Source organism: Anastrepha obliqua, chromosome 1 (genome assembly GCF_027943255.1).
Source record: "Anastrepha obliqua isolate idAnaObli1 chromosome 1, idAnaObli1_1.0, whole genome shotgun sequence".
In the NCBI taxonomy this organism is placed as follows: Eukaryota; Metazoa; Arthropoda; class Insecta; order Diptera; family Tephritidae; genus Anastrepha; species Anastrepha obliqua.
The window spans coordinates 32,172,834-32,191,174 of record NC_072892.1 but is presented as its reverse complement, the minus strand read 5'-3'; the positions used below and the strand labels follow the sequence as shown (position 1 = coordinate 32,191,174).

Genomic DNA, 18,341 nt, shown 5'->3' with positions numbered 1-18,341 from the left:
TCGGAGAAAATGTTAATATATCCTATTTTGCAAAAAATTATAAATTTTCCAATAGGGTGATTAATTTTGCGCCACCTTTTATGTACATATTAATTTAATACTGTTACTTTTTACTATTCAGATTAAATATTTTAGGAGATTTTGGGGGATTAATTTTGCGCCACTCTGTATATACAGGGGCGAATATAACTAGTGTACAGGCGCATAAGTAAAACCACTCTTAACTGGTTGACAAAAAATGCCCAAAATTGAGATTACCTGATTTCAAAAGGTATTTTATGTAAAATGGTTGCATAAAAATGATTCAATTTCATAGAGAATCGTCTCAAAAAGTCTACAAAATGACAGAAACATATTAAAAATATTTTTTATTGTAAATTTATTTATTGTGAAGATATTATTTTGTATTTATTTTTTGGTGGATATTCTATTGTTTTTAATGTTACCATAAAAATTCTAATTTGACGTAGCCGCCCTGCCAATGCGCTCAAGCGAAAAGACCAAGCACTTATTTTTAGAAAAACTTTGAGTATGCAGTTTTGTAGCCCATTGAATTTCGGCCTATCAAAGTGCAAGTTTCAAGAGGGTAGAGAATCGGGTTAATTTAAACATTTTTGTTTTTGGGACGGCCCTTGGGGGTTTTTTCATATAATTAAATATTTTTAATTTTTGGCAAGAAAAGAAATAAATTATTTTCTCGGTAGATGCCTGTTATGATCGATATCTCGTAAAGTATGGATCAAAAATTTAAAGTTTATGCTCGTTGTCAAGTTAACATTTCACACTAAAAAAATTATTTTGCTGTTTTCCATTCGCTCCATTCAATTGTGAGTTACAGGGTGTTAACAATGAGAGGCAACAAAGAGAAAATTCGGTACATTTTTCAGTTTTTCTTTGATAAAGGCAAAAATGCAAACTAGGCCGTTGAAATTGTGAATGGTGTTTGTGGGTTATGGTTAATGACAGCTAATTACGCGGAATTTTTGGCGCAGCTAACGTAGCCGTCCATCAGCGGTCACTGCGGCCCAAACCATTACTTGCGATGGGAAATTGCTTCGAGTGGCCATACGTAGGCTCAAATTCTCGTATGAGCGTTCAGTCAAGTAAACACGTTCGCTTTGAGTGTTTATGAACTGCTCAAGCGCAACAATTCCTTTGCTCTTTCGCACCGAACTTTTTTTTGCTGGGGGGAAAGATCGAGTGCTTTTTGGAACTTGTAAGCCTTGACCTTGAGCTGATTTTCCAACATGCGTCGAATGCTGTCTTGCGATATTTTCAGTTCTTTGGCCATTTATCTTCCACTTCGACGTGGACTTCGTGCAAGTCGAGCCTTGACTTTCCGAACCATTTCTGGCGTTATTGCGGTTTTTTTTGGTCCACCTCCGTAGCGTTTTGCAATGCTACCAGTATCATTGTAACGTTTTATAGTGCGATACACAAACATTTTATTCACTTTGAGGTGACTGAGCTCACGAACAATGGCTGGTTGTGATTTTCCAGCCAAATATAACACAATCACACTATAACGTTTGAATTTCATCGCAGAAAAAAAAAATTCCACAAAACCGAGACGCAAATGCTTTTGATGGCTTATAAACAATATATTGAACTGTCATTAGAACAATTTTGGCGTTGATGTTATGAGCTGTTTTACAGATACATACAAGCAGTGTAAAGTTGGTATCGTTCACCCTGTAGTTTTGCGGAGATACCAAATTCAGACATCGCCGCGTGTAGGCAACTTCTTTTCGTGCTGTCGAAAGCAGCTTTAAAATTGACAAAAATATGGTGTGAGTCGATTCTCCTTTCATGCGTCTTTCCTTAGATTATTTATGTATTTTGGACTTCATAATCAAAATATTTTTCAACTTGTATACTTCAATTAAATTCACTGTGCAGCTGGAAAACATGAATGTAAACAAATACCCTGTTCCATGAAGAAAAGTGAATTGGATGATATTTTTTGTAATTCAACAGAATTGCTTTCTTGGTCTCATTTCAAGTTATTAATCCTCCAAATAGCATTGATTTCAAATTTGGTGCGCCAGTTTTTCTCGCGAGGTAGGCAAAAAACAAAAAAAAAAACACACAGTCTGTTCGAAATCAAATGCATTGCTTAATGCTCCAGATATAAAAATGCAATAAATATATACAAAACAAAAAGCTATAAATGTGCATATATATATGTATGAAAACGTGTTTGTAGTTAGAATAATTTTGACACCCCTAGTGAAGAGGAATGCTCAGCAACATATATTTTTATGGTTTTATAACAATTTTTTACGATTTTATTATTATATGGCCCAGTATTCTTGTATCCACCAGTTTGCAGGGTTCGTACAAATTTACTTTTAGTTGTACGCAAACGATTTTGATTATTTTTCATGAAAACTATTATATTATATTAGCATTTTAAATGTTTTAATGGCAGAATACGAGAGATTGGGAGCATTTATTTCGAAGCCAAGCCATTAATGATTTTTCATTAATTTTTTTATTCTTAACTATACACAATATGAATTGAGTACGCAGTGAAAAATTTAGTAATAAAATTTTAGAAAGTATTCAAATAAAAAAAGAAAAACATCAGAAAAAAATGGGTATTTGCTAACGAATTTGTGACAGCCACCTTAAACGCAAAAACAAAATATCGCTTGCATTTTTTTTGGGGACAAATCGATTTCTAATCAGAAAATTATCGATTTTAGTGGAAAACTACCTTTTGGTCAATTCAAATAGCACTAATATACAAATTAAAAAAAATTCTGTACATTTAACACTCTTGTGTAAAATTGACCCCTAAATCCGAATAGGAAGTTAGATATTAAGAGACCTGAACAGTTTTCGAGTTATTACTTTTTTGAGTTCAAAAAAACGTGTGAGTTTACTAAATTGCCATTTCCTCCGAATTTATTTATAAAAGGTGGTTAACTTTAAAGGGCCGATGTTGAATGTGAACCACACCTAAACGTCAACGACACCGTTGGACTTCTTTCTTTGAGGTTATTTGAAAGAAAAGGTGTACGTCGATAAGCCAGCAATAATTCAAGAGTTAAAGGATGAAATAATTCGGCATATTAACGGCATAGAACCTCAATTATGCCTCAGCGTCATCGAAAATTTGGACCATCGGATGGCGGTGTGCCATTTGGCCAATATTTTGTTCCATACATAATTGAGCCGTACCAATATTATCATAATAAAGAGAAATGACAATAATTTTCTAAAAATATTGTATTTTATTCAAAATCAACACCGGCCCTTGAAACTTAGCCACCCTTTAGTTAGTCGATTTCAAAACTAGTTTTTGTGAAATTAAAGGAGCGTAATTAGGAATGATCAGATTGCAATCTTGTACCAATAGTGGCTTTTTGACAGATTACGCGTGACTACAGTCAAACTAAATAGTATTCATTAACATTTCATTATGGAAAGACGCCTCAACAATGTTTACAATTGTATTACGAAAATCGACGCTCTGTGAAAAGTGTCCATCGCGTGCTCAGGTCGACTTATGATGTACATAACCATCCTACCAATGAGGCCCATTTTAATGGCTACGTTAATAAGCAAAACTAACGTATTTGGGCTGAAGAGGAGCCCGAAGCCATTCAAGAAAAGCCCTTACATCCATAGAAAACAGCTCTTCTTCAAAGAGGAGGCTGGTGCCAATATAACAGCGGATGGCGAACTCTATCGCGCTATGATAAACGACTTTTTGAAGCTGGAAATTAAGCCCGTGATTTCCACAACATTTGGTTCCAATAAGACGGTAAACGGCACTACTTTCCATACAGTCCGTGAAACAATGGATTTACTGCGTCGTCGTTTCGGTGAGTAAATTTATCTCTCGTGTTGGACCACTGGATTGGCCACCATGGTTGTGTGCTATCACACCTTTGGACTTTTATTTGTAGGGATATTTAAAGTCTAAATACTTTGTGGATAAATCACCTTGAATTGAGGCATTGGAAGCCATCATTACTAGAATTATTCACGAGATTCCCACCGAAGTCCTCCAGCGACTCCTTCAAAATCTTTGTTTACGGATGGCCAAATTATGGCACCAAAAAAAATGTCATGAATCGTTCTACAGAAAACTAATAAATATTGCCCAATAAATTTGAGTTGTCGTTGTTTTATTTCAATTTAAAATCCGATATGTATGTTTACCCAATCTTTGGCAAGAATTCATTTCCTTCCTAGAAGCTAACACATTGATATGAAAAACAAAAATTGGAAGAACAGATACATCTCGAAGAATATTCCACGTTTTTGTATTTGAATCCATGTGCAGATTCAGGGTCAAATTTGCATAAGAAATGTAGGTGAAATGCCACTGGTCCAGATCATAAAATAAATAGAGTCAGCAATAAAATAAATAAATGTTATAAAATCGACTCAGTACTAAAATATAACATTTTGAGTTGGAAAGAGAGCGTATAATATTTCCATTTCCCTCTTACCTGATCTGTGAGTAGTTAAAGCTCTATAGAGGTCCTGTTCGGCCAATGTTTTCTTGCGACCCTTGAAAAATACTGGCATAGTAAAGCTGAAACGGAAATAAAAATATCCATAATAATTAAAAAATTTGAATAATTAATCTCGTAGTTATAGAACTAACTAATTTTTATTATTCATATGCATACTTAATACCTAATTATAATTATCTATACTAATATTATAAAGAGGAAAACTTTGTTTGTTTGTTTGTTTGGTTGTAATGAATAGGCTCAAAAACTACTGGACCGATTTTAAAAATTCTTTCACCATTCGAAAGCTACATTATCCACGAGTAACATGAATTATATTTTATTTTGGAAATAGAGCTCGAGATATAGGTCAAAACGTGGACCCGGGTAACCTTCGGACGTGTATGTACAATATGGGTATCAAATGGAAGCTGTTGGTGAATGCTTTAGTTCAGAGTATTTTTCATGCCGCTCCGTGACTGGAGTCTCGAGATATAGGTCAAAACGTGGACTCGGGTAACCTTTGGTTGTGTATGTACAATATGGGTATCAAATGGAAGCTGTTGATAAGTGCTTTAATACGGGGTAACTTTCATACCTATTGATGACTAGGGTCTCGAAATATATGCCAAAACGTGGACCCGCCGTGTCTTTAAACCGAATTAAACCAAACTTACACACATTGTTAAGGAGGTATTGAAAATGGTTTCCGTATAGTTTGGATACCTATTGGTAGATAGGGTCTCGTGATATAGGTCAAAACGTGGACCCGGGTAACCTTCGGATGTGTATGTACAATATGGGTATCAAATGGAAGCTGTTGGTGAATGCTTTAGTTCAGAGTATTTCCTTCCGCTCCGTGACTAGGGTCTCCAGATAGAGACCAAAACGTGGACCCTAGAATGTGTTTGTACAATATGGATATCAAATGAAAGCTGTGGATAAGTGCTTTAATACGGCTTAATTTTCATACCTATTGATGACTAGGGTCTCGAAATATATGCCAAAACGTGGACCCGCCGTGTCTTTGCACCGAATTATACCAAACTTACGCACATTGTTAAGTAAGTATTGAAAATGGGTTTCGTAAAGTTTGGTTATAATTCGGAGCACTGGCAACGGGTACAGCGTTCTTTTGAACCAGCCATAATGTCGCTTACTTTTTTAACGCTTGGGGCGGAACTGAACTGTCAAATTGACAGTGTGAGTTACAATGTGTCAATATTTCTTTCTGATTTGGATGCCATAAGGAAAAAACGTAAGTGCAATATGTAAAAATTGTTTGTGAATTTTTTTGGAGTGGATTTTGGAACAGTGAATAACTTCTTACGAAATTTGAGAATTTAATGTGAAATCCGAATGAAATTATGTGTTCGTGGAAAAAAAAAATTTGTTTCGTTTTTTTTTTTGAAAAATATAAATGGATAATGGTTAAAAAAGCTCCAATGCTTAATAAAACATATAAATTGAAACGAAAAATTCATGGATGATCAGGAAAAAAGACGATTGTTTATTCATATGCGTTGATTTGAAATTTAAAAACAATCTTCTTTTTTCCTGATTTTCAATTTATATTTTATATTTACTCAAAAACAAAAAGAAAAACAAAAAATATTGTTTATGCCAAAGCGCTTGAATAAAGAATAAAGAAATAAATAATATGAAAATCATATATTTTCTGTTCTAAACCATATCTATTCTATTTTAGTGTGCCCAGCGAAGGGGGCCGGATTTGCTAGTATTAATATCATGCTAAAAAAATAATAATAAATTGCACGACTGAAATATAATGAGATAGGTGAGATATAGAGCTGTTGAAAATACTTTTATAATAGCATTTATTTTAATTAATAATATATAATAATAAAAATTAATAATAATACAAATTTATCACCCTATTGAAAGATTTATAATTTTTGCAAATTGAGTCATAAGCCAATCGACATTTGACAATTGTGAACTAAACAGCTGCACTATAAAACAGGCAAGCAATGAAGCGCGCAAAGGTCAAAATAAAGATTTCCATCACTCAAAACCAATTTGCAACATTCAAATAGAAATTTAAATGCATTTTTCGAAGGAAACATTTTATTTTCAGTTTTTATTCACATCGAACATATATTTAATACAAAAACCACTTTTTTTTATTTTGAACATTTGTGAAAAAAATTATAAAAATTAAAACTAAAATGGAAATGAAAATAAAAATAAAAAATCACTTCTCCCAGCACTAAAGGCCCTAGTAGCCCGTGTGCTAATTAAGTTAGGGTTATATTGTATATATCTCCTATAAATAATAGGAATAATAATAATAAATCACTTCTATGTATGTACATCGACCCCCCATACTCCGTCTTATCGAATAAGAATAATCGCTTAACAGAAGCGCAGAGCTTGGCAGGACGGTATTATTTTTAAGAAAATTTGTTATTACTTTTGGCTACACAGTCAACGACTCAACCGTAACCATACTCGCTAGCGGCGGATCTTGCTCGATAACTTTGTTATTGCTTTCACATGCAAATTTTTCGTGAAGTTAGCCGAGCAGAGAGATAGCGAGCAGAGAAGTGGCGAATAGAAGAGGCTTAATGTTGGAGTTTTTGTTTTTTGGGGACTCTATAGCGCTTTTATGCGTAAAGAACCTAGAACAAATGGCACGAATTTATCGCTTTTTCATTTTCTTAATATTTCACATTTTTCAAAATCACCGTCTTATGTATAGTATGCAAGCCTTGTGCAGACCTACAGACATGGAATGTTTGCTATTTGAGAGTGGCAAGCATTTACCGTCTGTCACAATGAGTCCGTTGCGGCAACAAATTTGATTGACAGCTAAAAAGTGAATGTGTTTTTGAGTCGAAAGTGTCACATACATTCCGTACGCCTTGCTTGAATGCACAAAACGTGACAATTTTCTACTTTTGCCGTGCGGCAAGCGCGGCGCAAATGGCAACTGTTTAAAGAAGAACTATTTTGTATCGTGCAAATTTTTATCGATGGTGTTTTTTATTATATCAAAAAAATAAAATATAAATGGAATTTAAATTAGTTGAGTCAATTCAAATGCACCCTTATTCTCTCGATAAAATCTTGAAAGAGTGTGAAATGAATGTACGTCCCGATCTTGAAGTTTTGGTCACACCCAGCGTTTATGACTACCATAAATTCTATTAAAACCCTCTTTCACTTTAATAAGTAATAATTTTATAATATATTTCACAACCAACAATAACCTGTTTATACACAACGAAATATAAATTTTGCTTTCACGACAAGAACATAGGTTTTTTTTTTCTTTATTAGGTGCACAACTAAGTTCTCGCTGTTTATTTGATGAAAATACAACTTTATTCTGAAAAAATGGTGAGTGAGTCATTGAAAGTGTTGCCCATCGCTCGCTACTACTTTTTCCCATCTTTCTGGTAGATCTCGTATACCGTCACGGTAAAGCTGTTCATTTTTTGAGGCTATCCACGGATCAAGCCATTTTTTGATGTCTTCATATGAATGGATCTGCTGGTCAGCTAGACCATGCGCCATCGATCGGAACAGGTGATAATCGGACGGCGCGATATCTGTAGAATATGGCGAGTGCAGGTAAGATTTCCCATTTCAGTGTTTCCAGGTAGGTTTTAACGGATTCGGCAACGTGAAGCCGAGCGTTGTCATGCTGTAGAATCACTTTTTCATGCCTCTCCGCGTATTGCGGCTGCTTCTCGCGCAGTGCTCGCCTCAATCGCATCAATTGAGGTCGATATCGATCCCCAGTGATGGTTTCGCTTTCGATTATTCGGCACAAAATCAGACATTTTCACAAAACCAGAAGTATATGATACCAAAACAAAATCACTTATGTGTCGAAGCAATTTGTTTACCATATTTCTAAGCTTGGTTTATGACGTTTCGGTTAAGTTAGAATCTATTGACAAACAGCGGGAACTTAGTTGCGCACCTAATATATACGGCAATACATTCATTGTGGCCCCACGGTATGTTTTACACGTCACGTCAGTTAAATGCATTGCCGCAACGGACGCTATGGGCCCATTGCGACAGGCCTAGAAGAGAGTGGTTGCAGTGGGGTGATCTCAGTTGAGGCTATTTTGAATGCGAATATTGCGAGCATTACAAATGTACGAGTAGTAGCAAGTTTTTGCAATAGTATCCGGTGAAAGAAAATTAGAGATTTTGCAAATGTTCAATTAACGCATGGATGACAACGGAAACGCATTGAAAAACGAAATAAATGAAGATGTTTCATTTAATTTTTTATTTGAAATATAGTACAGGGTGTTCGGTGGCAGGGTTATAAATTAAAAGCTAAATTAAAAAGAATTACGAATGATAAAACTTTATTGCAATAAGTTACTTAATTAAGGTTAATTAGTTAGTTAGTTAAAAAACAAAAATCAAGTACGGATTTTATTTTTTTAAATTATTTTCTCTAAATGTTAACCATTACACTTTTAGAATCTGACCACCACACTCCTCTCTGACCACTATTTGGAGCACTGATGTCGGGATGCCATTGACCTCGCGAACGATATTTTCTTTTAGTCGCTGAATTTGTGTCATACTTTTGAGGTACACTAGAAAAAAGACCACAGGGGTAAGATCGGGCGACATGGGCAGCCAGGATATGCCACTGAAACGGCTTAGCAGTCGGTTGGAGTAGAAATCTCGCAGTATCGCCATGGTCTCTCTGACCGTGTGCTGCGTGGCGCCATCTTACTGTGTGTGTAATGAAGGAAGACTATTTTCCCATTATTGGCGAAAAATAATCTTTCTGCATACGAAGATAAGAGACACCCTAAAAGATCAATGTTTTCGTTGCTTGTGTGGCACGTAGCGCCGCCTTGTAGCAAATAAACGTTGTCCAGATCAATACTATCCTCGACAGTTGGTCCAGCTTCATTTTCGAAAAAGTAAAGTCCAATGACTCCGCCGGACCATAAACCGCACCAAATAGTTACACGTAGAGGATAGAGGGGCTTTTCAACAATAACTCTTGGGTTTTCTGAGCCCCAGATCCGACAATTTTGCTTGTTGACAAAGCCACCGATGTGGAAATGGGCCTCATCACTCAAGATGATTTTTCGATGAAACTCCGGATCATTTTCACGCATTTCAACGACCCAATCAGCAAAGACATGACGCTGTTGATGATCGGTCGGCTTGAGTTCTTGTGTTAAATGGACTTTATAAGCCTTAAGACCCAAATCTTTATGGAAAATACGGTGTAATGACGTTTGTGGAATGCCTAATTCCAAAGAACGACGAGGAATGGAGAACCTGGGTTTTCTTCAACACTTTCGGCTACAACAGCAATATTTTCGGCTGTTCTTGAGCGACGTACACGGGTTTTATTCTTCACATCCCTAACTTGTCCCAACAGCTCGAATTTTTTCATCAATTTCTGTATTGCGGTCCGACAAGGTGCTTCACGATGACCCAAAAATGTTCGAGTTTTACGAACCGTCTCTGCCAAATTTTCACAATTTTTATAGTGAATTTTAATAATTTCAATGCATTGTTTAAGCGTGTATCGTTCCATTTTTATTAATGGCGTAGTTTCTACTTGTCAGATATCAAAATATGACAGCTTCAAAAGTGACATTTACCGAAATAGTGGGCTATTCAAAATAACACCTGTTATTGGAAAACCCTTTATTATTGGAATTCTTATTAGGTGACCAATTACGGCAATTTTTTATTATTTACACCTTCATTTAAATGAAAATGGAATTCATCACTCCAAAATATGGAGTTTTCCGTACAAAATCGCTCCAACATTGTCTCGCAGAAATTTTTACGCAAATTGTAATCGTTAGGCTTAAGCGCTTTTGCGATATGAATTTTGAAAGAGTGAAAGCTATAGATGCTTCCACAATATTCTATGCACAACAGTTTTTGAAAATCGCAGCGCAGCCGCTGTCTTGCGCACGGGAAGGAGCGGAGATCATGCAAACTTGCAATGCCGAGTTCAATATTTTCATTTGTTCTGGATTTCCAGCTGGGCTCCGGCCGTGGGTTGTGTGCCGCCGAACTTGTTGCCCACCCGCACCCTTGAATCAAACCTTTAACTTGGGGTATCACGTGAAGTAACAGAGTGAAGGGTTTGCTACGCATTTATTTATTTAAAAAAAAAAAATATTACAATAAATAGCAGCACAGACGAAGCTAAAACACTTAAGTTCAACAGCCTTTATTCAATCCAAAAATACCGAGCTTTTAACAAATAAAAACAATTATCTATTTTATAATTTGTGACAACTATTTTTTATTAATCAAAGCATTCATCTTCTGCTTCGATACACGATATTTTGCACGTTTCGCCAAGTTATCAAATGCGCTATCTTTGCTATTTCCATGCACGCTATTTAAAGTGGCGATCACATCGGTTCATGACTATTTCTTTTCAGCCTGAATTACTCTTTCGGCAATAGATAAAAGTTGCAAACCAGTGAGTGCGTAGAGAGCACAACGAAATTAATTTGTTAATTTGTCGGAAATTCGCTCATAACTCGTTATCGATTCGATGGATTTTTTTACTTTAAATTGAGTTTACAAAGGCAGTTTCTTTATCGAATCAATGATTTTCACAGACGTTTTCTTATCATTTTTAATGAAATCACGCACCTTTTCGATGTTTTCAAGGGGCAATCCACTCGCCTCCTGGATTTTCATCATGACTAAACATTACCACTTTACCCGATTGAAATCGCTTGTTCCATTCGTAAACTTGGATACCGCATAATCAATCATCATTAAAGCTTTTTGAAAGATTTATAAAGAGTTTTTTTTTTAGTGTAAGATGCAATAACTCCTATGGGAAAGATATTTTATGATTCTTTTTAAGGTAGTTTGGGCACTCTGGATGTCAGGTAATATATATATCGAATTAGACTCTGAGATCTGGTACTCAAATGGGTCGAAGCTTGCGGTTGGTAGGTCTAATATGGGTGTCTTTGGGCCAAACCGAAAAGATCGGTGCCCAGAAGCGGTAATGTAATAGACTTTAAAGCGGAAATCCTGGCGTAGAAATCTGCCTTCGAAAAGGTAAAGCTTCAAAGAGCATCTGTATTCTGTATTCAGTCAGGTAGCTTTATGTGCACAGTCTCACATAATAGCATGCAAGCTCCTTGAGGGATGCTTCACTTCTCAAAACCTGGGACGTAGATAACACCGAACTGGCAACGCTATTTCACAATTCCATAGACCAGAACACTTTTGTGGGCTTACCCAGATTTACAAAGTTTGCTCTTTAACTATGGTGAAAAAGAAAATTGTGAGGTGAACTTCGGCTGCCACATCACGTGGGAGATTCAGTAACCGAATTCTGCACGATCATTTCACACAATCGTATAGCTTTCCACGTGTATTCACATACACCTTTCAGTCACTGTTCCTATCAGTCATTGTTCAGATGACAAGAAGCAAATCTCACTCACGATCCTGTTGATTTTTTCAGTATAGCACTAACACAATTGCACAATCATTTCACATGTATTCACGCACTCGTCAAAACAGTCATTGTTCAGACGGCAACACAATCTCAGTTTTCTTGTAAACACATCCCAAGCGACATCAGCCCATCAACTCATACTCTCAAATTCGTTCAGAGCCGAATAACGGTATTTAAAAGAGCACACCTCTAAAAATTTGTTCATCATGGGCTTGCCAAAGCTCACATAGAGGAAGTTATAAAAGTCTGGGAAGACGGAGAATTCGCACGACACTCCAGAAGAGACACTCCCACTCGATACTAAGCGAGACATTGTAGCCGTCGTTATCATTTTAGGAAACTAGAATTCATAGTTAAAAACGTCTGCCGTTTTTGCGAACTGGATGGTGAAACACCAGAGCACATCCTCTGTGAATATCCATTAATGCTATGGAATAATTAGGAGCCGCCAATTGGAGGCTTGTGATCGAGCAGAATAGGCCACATCAGAGGTCGAAGTGCATTATGGCCCAATAATAACAACTACATTCGTAACTAATGTTTATCACCTAGTTGGTGTAGCAACTAACGTGAAACTCATGCGTAGGTGCCTGGTGCCTGAAGTTTTAGGTATTATCAACTTTCGGCTTTAAGATAATTTCACATGTCTAGAAGTGAGATATAGAATACCTATATATAGGTATTTGTAAATACGTGTGGATTTTATTATCTGGTAACTCGAAATTAAGAGGGTTTTTTTAATGAGTGTGTAAATAAGTACATACTTGTACTTGTATACGAGGTGTTTTCAAAAATTATCGCGAATTTTTTTTTGTGGCGATATGTTGGTACTCATATCTTTCACTCATGCCGACGAGTTCGTCCATTTTGAATGTTGAGTTAATTGTTGACAGCTGCTTTGCTTGCACGTGTTTCGGCTCGTCTTCCTTAACTATTCCAAAAGATGCATCAAAGAACCTGTATCAAATTTTGTGTGAAAAAAACGAAATAAAGTGTGCGGATGCATTCAGAATGTTGACTGTGTCATACGGAGGAGCTACTTTGGACCAAAGCAACGTTTATCGGCGATACAAAATGTTCTCAGAACGCCGAGAAGATGTGAACGACGAAAAGCGTGCCGGACGCCCGAGCACTTCAACAGCAGACAAAAAAATTGATGAAGTGAAGAAAATGGTTGCTGATGACCTAGACATATCGATTGGCTCGTGCCATTCGATTTTTTTCAATGATTGAGATGGGTCGCCGTAAAATTCGTAGCAAAACTGCTCAATTTCGAGCAAACGCAGCATCGTATGAACATTGCTAATGAGATGTTGGACTCTGTCCGCGACGACCCAAATTTGCTCCAGAGGGTCATAACTGGTGACGAATCGTGGGTTTATGGTTATGACGTGGAAACCAAAGCCCAATCGCCTTATTGGAAGCTGCCGCACAAACCAAGACTGAAAAAAGCGCGCCAAGTTCGGTCGAATGTAAAAGTTTTTCTTACCGTTTTCTTCGATTGCAGAGGCGTTGGGCATCATGAGTTCATGCCACAGGATCAAAGGGTTAATAAGGAATATAACCTGCAAGTTATGCGCAATTCGCGCGAAGCAATCCGCCAGAAACGCCCGGATTTGTGGAAGAACAAAAATTGGCTCTTGCATCACGATAACGCCCCTGCTCACACATCGTTGCTTGTGCGCGACTTTCCTTCGACAAAATAGATATTAATGAATAAATAAATAATTTTTGAAAAAACAAAAAATTCGCGATACTTTTTGAGCACACCTCGTAAATGGAAGATAGCAGATTTTTAAAGGAAAAATAGCTGGTCATTATATAAAGTTGATAAATATTCTTATTTTACTATTAGTACCGGGTATTGCCAATATTTTTATGCTAAGTCACATTAGTGATTAGTCGTATTATTATTAGTGTTTTGCCTATTATGCCTAGTCGATATCCATGTGCGAGGTGTGTTCAAAAAATAAGGTGAATTTTAATTTTCCGCAAAAAATGTTTATTTATTCATCAAATCTGGTGAATACGGTGACTGAGGCATGATAACGATGTTGTTTTTGGCCAAAGAATCTCTCACTAGCAAAGACGAGTGAGCAGGTGCATTATCATGATGCAAAAGTCATGAATTTTTTTTTTTTTGCACAATTCCGGGCGTTTTTTTGTTCGTATTGCTTCACGCAAATGGCGCATAACTTGACGGTAATACTCCTACGACCTTGTGGTAAGAACTTCTGATGCACCACGCCGTGGTAATCAAAGAAAAAAGGGAGCAAAACCTCGACATTTGATGGAACTTGGCGTGCTTTTTTGGTCTCGGCTCTCCTGTACTCTTCCATTGGGACGATTCGGCTTTGGTTTCGATGTCATAACCATATACCCATGATTCGTCATCAGTTATGACACTTTTAAGCAAATCTGGATCATCGTTGGCGTAATTCAACAATTCCTCAGCGATGCTCATGCGACGTTGCCCAAATTTTCCGAAAAGATTACATGGCATGAGCCAATCGACATGCCGACATCCTCATCAACTTCTCCAATTTTGATTCGACGATTTTCCATAAAAATTTTCTTCACCTGTTGAGAAATTTTCATCGGTTATTGATGTGCTGAGGCGTCGAGAGCGAGCGTCGTCATTCACATCTTTCCGACCTTCAGTGAAAAGCTTGTACGACTTGTAAACATTATTTTTATTCAGAGTACTCTCACCGTATGCCACTGTCAACATTTCAAGTATTTTTGAGTACTTAGTTGCATTTTAATGCAATATTTGGTGGAACTCCTTTGATCCCTTTTTTTCGATAACAGCAAAACGCCGAACACGCAAAACACTGCTCTTATTTATGCCTCTCACAAACAAACTAAGACTGTGAATATATCTTCGGGACGAGTGGACCAACATACAAAAAAAATAATAATCGAAAATCGAATGTACGTAGTCCGCGAAATTTGAAAATTCCCCTTATTTTTTGAACACACATCATATGTGAAGGCATTTATGAATTTCGTTCTTTCTTCTGCTATTTTATACCAGCTGATCATTATTTGACATCGCATCAAATAAAAAGCCAGTTACTTTTTAAACAAATAAATATTTTACAGAAAGTTTACAAAATTGGGCTCCAAAAATGTGCTGCACCAAAATCAAGCAGAGCAAAATGTCGATATCCTCTTTATTGAATATTATTTTTTTAAATTATAATAAGAAGTAATTCAAAGCGGCGGCCGTTGGTGATTGGATGGTGCATGACAACCATGCGGGAGTGCGTAGGTTCGAATCTCCGTGCATGAAACAGCAATTGAGTAATAGCAGTCGCCATCAATATTGATATCGCTCTTACCTGAAAAAATTACGCTGCCATATAATTATTGCTTTTATGACATATTGCAATTTTTGTGGCTTGGTTTTAAAGCTTTTGAAGATTGAAATAAATCCCATCGTATGTTTAACGATAAATTCGAATAGTGGCATAGAAACAACAAGCAAACAAATAAAATTGCTTGCCTTATCTTATTAGGAAAAAGATACGATAAGGTGGCTTAATCTCAATTATCGTGCAGAAAACTCTGAGTATTACTGGGTGTTAAGATGTATAGGTATTTCATAAAGCAATGACTGGCAACAAATTTTTCTTCGGAGGGAGTAGACGGGTTCCACTTTTCATAGTCTGCTAATACATACATATATATATACCTGTACATTGTTAAGGGCGGTCGATACAACATTTCATATAAAAATGTATTCACCCCATATTAGGTTTCATTTAATCAATCAATCAATTATCAATATATAATGTCAAGGAGGACTATTTGTGGCGTTGCTCCATATCGCAGGACCCACAGCTTTAAGTCGACTCCGAAGGACAAATTACTTTTAAAGATGGAACTTTTTCATGGCAGAAATACGCTCGAAAATTTGCCACTGCCTACCAAGGGGAGAACACTATTAGACAAAACTTGATTTGTCATGTTGCTATTTCCTGCACGGAGATTCGAACCTACACACTCCCAAATGGTAGTCAAGCACCATCCGGCGTAAAGAGAAGTTTACATGAAGTAATTCGCAAAAAAGGAAGGATTTGTAGGAAAACAACTCGTGCATTTTACATCGTCATAACCCACCGGCGCTCCGTCGCACACTGCCATCATTATCCGTGAATTTTTCACCAAGAACGAAACGAATACCACCCAACAGCCATCGAATTCACCCGAAAGGGCTCTGCTATTTTTCCCCGTTTGAGAGAAAGTAATGGAAAAATCGAAGACGGCTTTGATGGTTATACCGAAAATAGAGTTCCAGAAATGTTTCGAGAGCTGGATCAAATGCCACCATTAGTGCGTTGCAGTTGATGGGGAGTACTTTGAAGTTGGTAATACGTCTTTTGAGTTATAAACTTGAATTTTCTGAATATATTCCGGGAACTTTTTGGTCAAGGGGAACTTTTTGCTAATGTCATCCAGTGCAACCTCATCGCGCTTTTAGAACGCAAGATACAGATTACTAGTCATCTGTTGAAGAAATAATGGATTTATTTTTACTACGAAAAAAAGTTAGCCCTCTGTTCATTCGACACTTCACTAAATACAATATGGTTTTTTACGGAAATTAATTATTCCTATGTTTTTGCACAATGCCTCTTTGAAAGGCTTATAATTTAAGATCTTCCTACAACAAACTCTCACTAGTTTAAGTAAGAAGGTCACATACTATAAGCAAGCCGCATAACTTCCGATCAAAAATCATTTGAAATTTGTGAATAAAACGAGACTTGGCTGATACTTTTTCACTTATTTGCTTATTGAAATGAAATATAATTATCAATATTTTTACAATAAGCAAAATTTTACAACAATTGGTCACAATGTCTCGGACTGTATATTTATCCTCTTCAAGTAAACTTTGTTTTTGGTCATAATTTTCTACAAAATCTATAGTCACCAGCATTAGCTATAATGGCTACACATCTTGAACTCATACTTTATGTTAATTTCCGCACAAGCTGTGTAGATAATCGGCTCCAGATAAGTCGAATTTGCCTATATAATTGTTCATATTTGCTTTCCCTTGAGTTTTTTCTTCATTATTACCCGAATATTTTCAATAGGGTTGGCTTCGGGTGACTGTAAAAGCCAATCCAGCATTTCAATACAATTTTGATGTTTCCACTCTACATAACTTCAGCTTCAATCGAATAGTTGGGATCGTTGTCTTCTTTTAAAATCCAAGCTTGGCTAGCTCCTCCAAATATCTTCGCAGGTGATGGTAATAATGTTTTTTTGGTAACTTTCATTCATTAAAACTGCATTCAAACAGCCCCAAACATGAACCCTAATTGTATGCTTAACAGTTCGTAGGAGCAGGCGATTATCAGCAGTGCACCAGAACCGACGTATGCAACTATATATTTGCTCAAAAGTAAGATTCATCCTTGAATTTATGTTTCCCCAATTCCATTCTGAACTTGCCTTAACCAATGCAAGTCGTTTTGTGCGGTAATGAGAACAGCGGTTTTCATGTGTTTCACTTTTTAAAACTGCTTCAGTTTTGCGCAATAATAAAAATTAATCCAGCAAACCAATGATCTTCTGATCTTGCTTTGAAGTGGTACTTTTTTGGGGGCTCATGCATGACTACCATTCGGAATTCAGAGAGAGCGTAGGTTCGAATCTCGGTAAATGATCAAAATAAAGAAAAAGTTGTTTCCAATAGCGGTCGCCCCTCGACAGGCAATGGCAAACCTCTGAGTGTATTTCTGCCACGAAAAAGCTCCTCATAAAAAATATCTGCCGTTCGGAGTCGTCACGAAACTGTAAGACCCTCCATTTTGTGGAACAACATCAAGACGCACGCCACAAATAGGAGGAGAAGCTCGGCCAAACACCCAAAACGGGTGTGCGCGCCAATTATATATATATGTATATACCATTCTTCTTCTTGATTAACACGATAATCGCTTACGCGATTTTGGCTGAGTTTAACAAAGCGCGCCAGTCGTTTCTTTCTCGTGCTAACCTGTACCAGTTGGAAACACCAAGCGAAGTCAAGTCCTTGTCCAACTGATCTCTCCAGGAGGCCTTTCTCTTCCTCTGCTACTATCAACTGGTATCGCATCGAATACTTTCAGAGCCGCAGCGTTTGTTTCCCTTCGAACGACATGACCGAGCCCACGAAGACATTGGATCTTTATACCTTTCTTCTTTTCTTGCGGCATATCATTGGACCCATTTATTTATGAACGTCTTCGATTTTTTCAAATATTTTGCTACAGATGCACGTGACATCTTTATACCTTCAGAGTGTTTGCTTAGGAACTCTGCTTGAGCGAAATTCTTTTCTAAAAACAACGTCCGCTTTCTAAATTTCTCACAAAACTATTATAACAAATTTGCCAACGCGTATT

The 18,341-nt window shown here is 36.8% G+C and overlaps 1 protein-coding gene across 1 annotated transcript in view; it reads right to left on the bottom strand.

The window, feature by feature from the left end:
• Positions 1 to 18,341, bottom strand: part of LOC129240601 (probable multidrug resistance-associated protein lethal(2)03659) — a 66,361-nt gene that overhangs the window by 25,992 nt on the left and 22,028 nt on the right. The window contains exon 3 of the mRNA XM_054876509.1: positions 4,467 to 4,552. Within this exon, the coding sequence (XP_054732484.1) occupies positions 4,467 to 4,552 (86 nt within the window). The remainder of the gene's footprint in view (positions 1 to 4,466; positions 4,553 to 18,341) is intronic.